Consider the following 10,521-nt stretch of genomic DNA (forward strand, 5'->3'; position numbering starts at 1 on the left):
TCTACACCATGTTTGGGAGCTGTTACCTTTAACGGTTGGAACTTGGATATGCTTGTACTTTCTGCATCTTTATCATCGACAACTGGACTTTCCGTCTCTTCCGGACGTGCGCTGCTTTGCAATTTGATGGCATTGGGACTAATACAAGACATTCGGCTTGTTGCCGCCATTCACATTCAATGTGGCATGCAATATATCCATATCCTGCATTTGCAATATCTTGCCAATGGGCAGGTAGTCCTCGGGTCTAACCGAAACTGGAGCTGGATTTGAGCTGTGGCTGCTGCCAAACTTGGCATTCATGCTCAGCTCCTCGGCGGACAGCTCCAAATAGTTATTGGGATCGGCATCCTTTTTGGCAGTCAACTGTTCTATGAAATCCACGGCGGACAGTTCATCGCTTCCGGCTCTGCTTTAACTTCCACAGATGATGATGTTGATGATGTCGGCTTTCCTCTAGATGTGGTTGCGGTCAACGAGACGTGGTTATTGCCTGCTTCGTCAGCTGATGCCATCATCGGACTTGGGCAAGATTTTACAATTGGAGTTATCAATGATGAAGGCGGGATTGTTGTTTTTGATGGTATCGCCGAGGAGGAGGTGGAGGTGGAGGCGACTTGACTTATCGTTGTGCTGCAAATCTTTGTTCTTGTGGACGGTGATGGAGTTGTAATTAGGCTGGGAGCTAGCCCAGTGCCCATTGCTGGCACCGGTATTATGGCTGGAATGTCAGTGCTTGGCTGCTTCTGTTGCTGCACATGCTGCATTGCTTGCTTCCGCACCTCCTTGGCCAACTGGGCAAGCTCTTCACGTGGCACTTTCAGCTTGTTGACATTCAGTATCATTTTTTTGACCGGTGCACTGCTACCCTGTAATTTTCCCAGAATATCTTTGGCTTTTTCCATGGGCTCTTTCAAATTGTCTGCATTTCTGGTCTCATTGGGCGTAGTGGGCACAATGGTTAGCGCAGAGGGTGGCACTGCAGCGGATTGGCCGTTGGGCAGCCGCAGAGCTCTCAAATCGATCTTCTCATTGGGAGCCAACACCTTGTTCTCCAGAACAATCAGCGGCGGCGGAGATTTCGCCAATGGTGCAGATGCTGCAGTTGCTGCTGCTGCTGGTGGTGCTTGTGCTTGTGCTTGTGCTCGTACTGGTGATGATCCTGCGCGTGGCGCAGGTGGTGTTGATCTTGACTCCTGTTGCCTCTTTTGTTGCTGAGGTTTAATGCTTCCACAAGTTGCTCGCTGCTTGGGCAACTGATTGACCAGATTGAGCAACAGGGCCGGCTTGGCACGCGCCGTCAAGTCGGCCTTGGCTATGGGCATAGTAAAACCTCCAGATGCTGCTCCTGAGCGTACTCCACTAATCTCAGTGCTTGGCGCTGTTGTTGTCGTGTCTGTTGGCTGTTGATGCATTTGAGATTGTGCGGATTTGTTCATTATTTTGTTTTTAATAAGCGCTTTAATATGCGACGATGGCTCAGTCGCGGACGCTGGGCTATTATTCCTGACAGATTTTGAAGCTGTAGTTGAATTGAAAAATGCATATTAATACTTAAGTTTTATACAAATATATTTCAAAATCGAATTAATTATATATGAACAACACTAACAAGAAGTGATAAATCGCTTTAGAAAAATGTTTTTTTTTATAAAATTAATAAAATAAAATATCCCGCTATGTGAATTGAACCCTGGCCCCCAAGTCTAAGTCTCAATATTCATACATCCTACCACGCACATTATCATGCTACACCACAGAAAGAACCCAAACAACCCTGTCAATTATAATACTTGAACAAATTTTGCAGGGTTAGGGCTCAAAAAAAATATAATGCCCTACACCAGGGTGTAATTGCGTTAATATTTAACCATCTGAGATATGCTGAGCATTGCTGGATGCAAATAACCAGCAATAGAGGTTTAAAAATAAAATAAAAAATCGTAGTTAAAATTTCTATTTGTATAGACCGGATTTACTCAGTAAAATAAAAAAATTGTCGCTCGGGTCCCGTCACGAACTCGGACCGAACACCGATTGACAACTTTAAAATACAGCGCGCACTTACGCATCAGCGCTACAGAACGTCACAGATGTGTAATGGCCAATACACATACATAATAACATTATTATTTAAAACAGCCAAATAAAAATTCCCCCCCTACACACTTTTTCTTCTTACGTACAATCAAATTTAATTCAGTTAATGTAATTACCAGTCTGATGCTCGCGTTGCGGCTGCTTTTGTGAATGCATAGCAGGCGTTGTCGCATTTGGCTGCGCTGCTGCAGCGGAGGTGGCAGATGTTGGTGCCAAGGCAGTCGTTGCTGATGCAATATTTTTGGCTGCATTCATATTTTGTTTACTCAATGCCTCTGCCAGTTTCATATGCAGGCCAACCTGCTTTAATTTGTTAAAATCCAATGGTATTTTATTGATAATACGTTTGGGCGATGGTCCCGCATTGCGCGACGGCGGCTGCGAGGCAGACATCGGTATCTTGTTATTTTTTGGTTGATTCTGCCTGGCATTGGCCATTGCTGGTGTTTTAAAACAATGCTTTTCCGCTTCTTCCATTTCAATTAAAGCTTAGTCGGGTGTATCCAATTACGCAGCGAATTGTCGTAAACTACAAATTTACATTACAATTTATTTTCGCAGCGCATTTCAGACTGCAAACAGGATTCAAATGAAACACGAACTAGATATTATATACTTGGATTCTACCAATTTATTACTCTCACTTATTAAGTGCTAATAATTGGCCGAACTTTTAATTAATTTAAACTTTTATATGCAAAAAATGGGAAACATGTGCAACTCCTAACACTGACCAGAGTGACCGTTTCTTGAAAGCAGCAATATCCAGAATTAATTAAATTATCGATACATCGAGTAAGCAACTTATTTTTGTGTGACGATTAACTGCCTTAAAAACTATTTGCCACAGTTCATTGCCAAATCGAAAGTTTTATATAACAAAGTATAATTGCAACCATTTACATTATTAGTTGATTTGGTTATTAGTGTTCAGTATAATTTACAGTAAATATCGGTATTAACTATAATCGATAGTGTCGTTTGTCAAATACAGCCTGACAACCCTGTGTAGCGAAAATACAGCGTTTGCTTTTCATGTAAAAAGTTGATCTAGTTAAATTAACTAAAAACATGGATTTCCAGAATCGCGCCGGTGGCAAAACCGGTAGCGGTGGCGTCGCCTCCTGGTCAGAGACAAATCGCGAGCGAAAAGAACGTCTGCGACAGCTAGCGCTCGAAACCATCGATCTAAACAAGGATCCGTATTTTATGAAAAACCATCTTGGCTCCTATGAGTGCAAACTGTGCCTGACTCTCCACAATAACGAAGGGAGCTACTTGGCGCACACGCAGGGCAAAAAGCATCAGGAGAATTTGGCCCGTCGTGCTGCCAAAGAGGCCAAAGATGCGCCCTCTTCGCTTCTAGCGCCCGAGAAACCGCGCGTGGAGCCCAAGAAGTTTGTGAAAATCGGCCGTCCCGGCTACCGTGTGACAAAACAGCGTGAACCCACCAATGGTCAGCAGTCGCTGCTGTTCCAGATCGACTATCCAGAGATAAGTGACGGCATTGTGCCGCGCCATCGCTTCATGTCCGCCTATGAGCAAAAGATTGAGCCGCCAGATCGCAAGTGGCAGTATCTGCTCTTTGCGGCCGAACCGTATGAGACAATTGGCTTTAAGGTGCCGTCGCGGGAAGTGGAAAAAACTGAGGGCAAGTTCTGGACGCACTGGAATCGAGATACCAAGCAATTCTTTTTGCAGTTTGCGTTCAAATTTGAGCCAAAGATATTGCCACCGCCGCCGCCGAATCTGCATCGCGCCTTGGGACCGCCAGCCGGCTTTCCCATGCCGGGACCACCACGTCCGACCATGCATCCCATGTTCAATGGCGTGCCGCCACCACCACCCATGTAACCTAACTTTTCTAATAGTCACAATAAAAACCATACTTTACAGTAAAGATATTCAACATATTTCTCGGCGGGATTCAAATTAACGCGTGACAGTCTTAAAAAATTCTTCCCATTACCTAAAATCCATTGACAGTCATGGCAAGCTTCAAATGCAGGAACTCATCTCAAATCCCATGCGACCTGTAGATGTCTTTGTTGCCTCGAAAATACATCAATCTAAAGGAGCATCTGCATGAGCAGAACCAGGATGAGGATTGGAATTTAAAGGGGAACAGAATCAGGTAAGTGCAGATACACTAATATCTCCAGGATCGTGGACAGGTTGCATATTAACTAAAATCTTAGTAGTCTATAAATCAATAATAAAAGACAACAAATAGAATTTCTATTATTTCTTTGCTTAAGACTTGAAAAAATATTACATACTTAATTATAATTGTGTAGTTATTTTTGTGTGATTTCTTTAGTTTTTCTGTTTTGTTGTTGTTTTTTTTTTTGTAAAGTTTTATCTACAAACTTTTATGCGTAAAAATTAAATTAATTTAAAACTAATGACGTACATAGTTATCTTAGGCAATATACAAAACTTATCAATATATGAATATATAGCTAAAGGCGCAACGTGTCGTTGTAGGCTTCGATTCGCTTTAACATCATCAGCCATAATTATAATTTTTCGCGTTTCTTAAAATTGCGCTTCGATTGCAAACGATTTGATTATGTCGAGAACATGAGGCTTGTGATCAAAGATCTTCATCAACTGATTTTGGGCCTCGTTGATGCCGTCGGTGATAATCTTGCTACGTTGTATGTTGCCTGTGAAAAAGACGTTTTAGTTAGTTATGCGCATATGTATCCATATCGATTTTTTGACTCACCTTTAAAAGCTCACTAATTCGCTCAATTTCACCGAGTTTGTCTTTGTCCTTTTCGAGTACCTTCAACATTGTTTCTAGTTGGCTTAAGCTAACCATTTCCGAATCATTCTGTAATTTGTATACATGTATAGGCAACTCCTCAAAAAAAATTGCTTGCCCTTACCAAATCCTCCATTTGCGAGCGCAAATGATGAATCTTCCAGCCGCTAATTTTCTTCTGACATTTTGGTTGATTGGCCAAATCAATGACTGTTGCGCGTCGCTCATCGCGCGGCTTTACGTCCGTGTATCGATGGAAATGATTGTTTGCCAGCTTGTGCAGTCGGCTTGTATGTCTGCATGATGGACAAGAATCGTGTGTTATTATCATGAAACAGTTTAGACAGACGCCCATCTGTTGTCGTAACTCACATTGAGCAGCGCACCATTACGCGGACGTCGCAGCACAAAGTCCACAGGATTTGCGTTCTCCTTGTTGCCAGCCACAGCCGGCGTAACCGCTGCCAGCCACACGATTGATTATTCACATCGCCAGCGCTGGCATTGGCCGTGGTGGCTGCGCTGCCAGCGGCCGTTACCAGCAGGCCGCCATATGTTGTGTTGTTGCTGCTGCTGCTGCTGCTGCATAAAAGTCGAGGCTGCCTCTTGCGTGGTGCTGCTGCTGAGACTGCTTACGCTGCCCATTGGCGGTGGCAGGGACAGTGATAACGATGCCTGGCTTGATTGGAGTGCTGGCTATCGTTGCTATGGGTTTTAGAATGTAAAGCAAACGTTCGTTTTAACATATTAGATATGGTAAAATAATTCACAACTCACGTGAGCGTCGCGGGTTTCTTGCGTGCCAAGCCGTAATCGGGAATTGCTGCCACTTCCGCCGGTGCCATTCATGCGCGCCTGCTGCAATTGGCTTGCCGTCATGTAGTTGCTTGTGTTGTTACCAGAAATGCGATGGCCTGTTGCTGTGACACATCCACAAAGGCGCTAGCAACGCCGCCTGCTACGTGCGCCCAGCGTTTATGCGTTTGCGGTAGGATGACTGATGAGATGAGTATAGCTGGGACAGCATACGCCGGATTAGGTTGAGGACGAGTTCGAATTGATTGAAAAAAGAATAGTTTACCTCGTTTATGGGATTAAAGTGTGTGGCATTGTCGCGCCCTGCAGTTCCAGCAGGTTCGTCGCCAATTCGGTTAATGGACAGATTGCTGTCCTGCATTTGCTGATCCACGCCGGGCGAGAGTTCGCCGAGACTGTGGTGGAACCATCAGAAGAAGCCGGCGACTCGGCACGCACATTTCGTGTGCTCACAATGCTAACCCGCTGTTGTCGACATGGACGCTGTGGGACGCCGAGGATGTACCAGCTGCTGCTGCTGCCGCTGCGGCGGCGGCGGCGGAACTGACACGCTTCACGTTCCTTCTTGGCCAGCGCCTCAACAGTTAGGCTGAGCTGACCGCCGTTGTGGTCCGGCGGTTGCGTCGCTGGCGTCACTGTGACTGGCTGTAAATTAAATGCCGAGCCACCAGCTAGATTCACCGCAGTCACATTACCCACCGATGCGGAGGCGTTGCTATTGCTGCTCATGGATAGCAGCGTAGGCGGCCAATTCTTGACACCACGTATGGGCGAGCCTTCGGCATCGCGTTTGCGCATAAAACTCGACACGAGTGTATTTGCCGCGACCGGCACCGGCACCGGCATGGGCAATGCACTAACTGTGGCGCCGCCAGCCGGGTCGTTGTTGGCACGGCGCCGGTTTCACCTTGACGGATGTGTGCAGCGGTATATGACCATGTGCTGAGGTGGTCCACAGCCGCATGTGCAGCACCCGCCGGTTATGAGGAGCTGCTGATGTCCATGGTGCGATTGCCACCTGCCGCTGCCGACGAATGGCAGCACCGTAATGTGGCTTGGATCCGCCGCCGGTTCCACTTGCTGTGCATGGCTTGGCAAGGGCAGCGAGGAACGGAAAGGCTGCTGCCAGCCACTGATGCTCACCAATTGGGCCTGTGCCGGGCTTGTGCGTGAAGCCTGGCCGTGCGTATGGGTGCTCTGGGTGACCGTCGTGGTGGTCAGCGAGAGCACCCCGTCGAGGCCGCATGGACTCATAGTAGATGGCCGGAGCTGCCCGTCGGCAAAAGGATGTGGCCCGCCGAGGGATGTAGACACGTAGTTGCCCGCTGTCGCTGACACGCTAAAGCCACTGCCTCCGCCGCTGCGCTGCTGTATGAAACAAGTTGGTCGATGTGCCAGTGGGTGTCAGGGCCGCTGCTGGTTGCCACATCCACTCCGGATGACTGTGTCATCATCATTTGCCCACAGTTATGCCGCTGGCATTCTTGATGGGCGTCAGTGGTGCCCGTCAAAATGTTGCTTGCGGGTCCGCCACGTCCGCCATGGTCAAAGGCAGCACCGTGGGCGCCGCCGGCAGCGGCCACAGCTGCTGAGCTGCCACCCGACACGGAGCTGGGCGTGCCGCTGGCCGATACACTCGGCACCGCCTGTATGCTGGCCACGCCCTGCGGCGCCATTGTGGGCCCACCAGCACCGCCTGCCGTCGACAGTTTGCCAATCGGATTCAACTGCGTAATGGTCAGCGAGGGCTGCACCTTGGCGGTCATTGTAACCGGCGGTCGAATGCCTGCAAAGAAACCCAAACAAAAATTATTATGTATATTATTATTATTATTATTAACAAGAGCAGCCATAGCATACTTCTATAAAAAAGATATTCGCAGAGAATATTTAGCTACATTTATGCGTATCTCTACAAACACATACATAAAACCTTGCCATGAGCTGTCAATTGCAAACTGTTTACGTTCAACAAGGTTTACACGAAGCTATTGAATCATGATAAGAAATCTATCGATTAATTGAGCTGCTGTCATGAAACAAATTTCCAACTTTCATGGTTTCTCTTGCAAGAACTCCACAAATAAATATTAAATTTAAAAAATATATTTAAATATTTGAGGTCTCTTTGTAAGTATATAGTATATAGGCACACTTACCCATTTTGGCCGCCGCGCTGGTGCTCATGAGGAAGGGCTGCAGCATGACATTCGGCGCCAGACGCGTGGTGGAGCCAATGATTTGGTGAGCGCCGCCAGTTGCCGGCTGCTGCAGCTGAATGATTCGTGTGGTTGGCAAATTTGCGGGCAGTCAGAGCAACGGGCGCCACGTTTTGTTCCTGCGCCAGTGCCACCAGGACCGCGACCAGCCACTGTGACGCCACCGGAGACGCTCACTGGCGTGGGCGGAGCAACGTTGGAGTTAAGCTGCGGTATGCTGGGCGCTCGAATGCTAATGCTTGTCGTGTTCAGTTTGGTGGCCGGAAAGCTTTTGCCCAACGGTATGGGACGCACCTGACGTGGCGTCACGGTGGTGCCGCCCGGTGTTGTGGCTGTGCCGCCAGCGACGCTCGTCGCACTGCCGATAGGCGTGGCAACGGCGAAGCGAGGATTGACTGCTGATTTGACATCGTGTTGGGCGAGCCGGCAGCTGACACATTTGAGGAATAGACAAGCGTCGCCTGGTGCTGGCGCGGTGGCAGAACGGTTGCCACATAAGCCTGAGGTATGCCCGTGGGTCCGGATTGCTGCGGCGGCATCGGCTGTGCCGCAGAAACGGTAAGAGCTGAAAGAAGCAACATTTGTTATTGGCCATAAGGAACTGTTAGTTGATTCTGTGCTCACATGTTGGCGTCTGAACAGGTGTGGCTGTTGTGGAAACGTTGGCACTGCTCACGCCCGCTGATGTGGTAATGATGCGTTGCCTGGGCTGATGTATAGCACGTATGAGTTGCACCTGCCCGGTGTTACTCTGCATCCAGGCCGCCGTAGCGGGGCTATTGGCCGACGAGATGACCGTCGAGGGCTGCGAGGTGCGCACAAAATTACCCGTGCTACTGAGCCCCGTGGGCGCCGGACTAACGCTGGCCGTCGATGTCGCACGCAGCGGCGTGACCAGTCGTTGGGCGCCCGTCACACCCACGCCGCTCATCTGTGTGGCCGTGACGCTGGCACGCGGCAAATAGGTGGCCTGTGTAACTGGCCGTGTCACCGTGATGGATGCATTCGAGACGCTGCGAGCCGGTGTCGCCGGTATGGCTGTGATTTGTGTTCGGCCCGTGGCTGTGACATTCTCCAGCTGCTTGATCATGGGCATGACGACGCGCACCTGGGTCGACTGGCCGCCGGCGCCAATGGCTCGTATAGAGGCGGCAGTGGTGGCCTGGCCAGTGTTCAAAGCAATGGGTGTGCCGCTGAGCGATGTCTGCACAGTGTTCCCGCCGGTGGCCACTTTAATGGTGCCGCCGCTAATGATGGGCGTTCCGGTTATAGAAATGCCGCCGTCGGCCTTCACGTGCGTTATCTTGGCGGCAACTGTGGAATGTGCTGCTGGTGGCAAATGAGGTAATGAGTATCTGTTTATGGCGCCACGCAAGTGTACGTGCGATTGTGTGGGTGATACCATTGCATTTTGTTTTGTTTGTGTTGGATATCAAGTGCATTGTATTTGGATGGGGATGAGTGCGTATCTTAACGGCTTTTAATGTGGCTGTATTTTAGAAAATAAAAAATAGGAATGGAACAACACTTTTCTAGCTCATATTAATTGGCAACGCCACGAAAAATACTAGCTGGCATCGCTACAACGGATTCACAATAACAACAAAACATACACATTCACACACACACACAGCCATATGCTACGAATGTGTGGGAAAAGAAAATTGTAACAAACACTGCGCGCGTATGCGACCATAAAAGAGAACTAACAAGTACACTGGCACAAGCACACACACACACACACATACACGTGCAGTTGCAAAGCACAAAAATGTTATGTATACACACTATGCCAACACATATATGTATTTATATATACCTATGTGAGTATACATTATAGATATCGCATCAAATACATACCAGGCGCCGTTGTCGTAGCTGTACCTCCAGCGCTGCCACCCACCGCACCGCCTGCTCCACCTTCACTTGACGCGCTCATGCTTTCCAAAAACGCAGTAAATTTGTTGATAAAAATACTGTAAAAATACCCATCAAAACTAATTTAATATTCGTCTTTATACTGTTGCGTTTTTTCTTATCAAACCACTGTTCTACATACTTATATATGTATACAATTGCATACGTTTGTATGTATAAATGTGTAGAGCTTTTAAATGCACAAGCATTCAAATTGTACATTAAATTGAATTTATCAATACTGTTTTTTCTCAAATTTATTTACCTTGCGTTTTTTCTAATATTTGTGTACGCTGTGTACAAAATAAGACTTTTCACTACTTATTGTGTACCCTTCTGTTTATTTTAATAATGGTAATGCTCCTTCTTAGAGACGTATGCATATCGCATCTTGCTTATCGATATTATAAATGAAACGAATTTCTTATATCAATAGTTTATTATCGGAATATATATTGGCGGGGTTTTCATTGTCTGGCTTTTTTTATGAGCTTCTTTGTCAAAATAAACTCAAAACGACATGTATATTTATAGCTACAATATTTGCGACTTTAATAATCTAAGCATATTAAACGGTACATCGATTATTGTGCGCGATATTCTTAGCAGCCACACTGACTGCCGGTGACAACTCTGGCCGATGGAGGTTAGCAGCATATATTGAGTATAACAGCGAGTTAACATTAACACTTGCTGCGG

General features: G+C 47.2%; 2 protein-coding genes and 1 pseudogene across 2 annotated transcripts; 1 reads left to right on the top strand and 2 right to left on the bottom strand.

Moving 5' to 3' along the window:
* Positions 1-371: 371 nt before the first annotated feature.
* LOC116649862 (uncharacterized) lies at positions 372-2,855 on the bottom strand. The gene is made up of 2 exons (XM_032433078.2): positions 2,217-2,855; positions 372-1,522 (listed from the first exon to the last, which is right to left on the bottom strand). The coding sequence occupies exons 1-2, from the start codon at positions 2,575-2,577 to the stop codon at positions 372-374; spliced, it is 1,512 nt and encodes a 503-aa protein (XP_032288969.1). The 5' UTR covers positions 2,578-2,855.
* A 230-nt stretch (positions 2,856-3,085) lies between these two features.
* LOC116649861 (splicing factor 3A subunit 2-like) lies at positions 3,086-4,000 on the top strand. The gene has a single exon (XM_032433077.2). The coding sequence runs from the start codon at positions 3,172-3,174 to the stop codon at positions 3,952-3,954; it is 783 nt and encodes a 260-aa protein (XP_032288968.1). The 5' UTR covers positions 3,086-3,171; the 3' UTR covers positions 3,955-4,000.
* A 619-nt stretch (positions 4,001-4,619) lies between these two features.
* LOC116649749 (uncharacterized) lies at positions 4,620-10,217 on the bottom strand (annotated as a pseudogene).
* Between the last annotated feature and the right edge of the window lie 304 nt (positions 10,218-10,521).

Source organism: Drosophila virilis, unplaced genomic scaffold (assembly GCF_030788295.1).
Source record: "Drosophila virilis strain 15010-1051.87 unplaced genomic scaffold, Dvir_AGI_RSII-ME tig00001239, whole genome shotgun sequence".
NCBI classification, from domain to species: domain Eukaryota; kingdom Metazoa; phylum Arthropoda; class Insecta; order Diptera; family Drosophilidae; genus Drosophila; species Drosophila virilis.

Coding starts and splice junctions, on each gene's coding strand:
- LOC116649862 (XM_032433078.2), bottom strand. CDS start 2,577: ATGGAAGAAGCGGAAAAGCATTGTTTTAAAACACCAGCAATGGCCAAT. Junction 1,523..2,216: donor GCAACGCGAGCATCAGACTG/GTAATTACATTA, acceptor ATTCAACTACAG/CTTCAAAATCTGTCAGGAAT.
- LOC116649861 (XM_032433077.2), top strand. CDS start 3,172: ATGGATTTCCAGAATCGCGCCGGTGGCAAAACCGGTAGCGGTGGCGTC.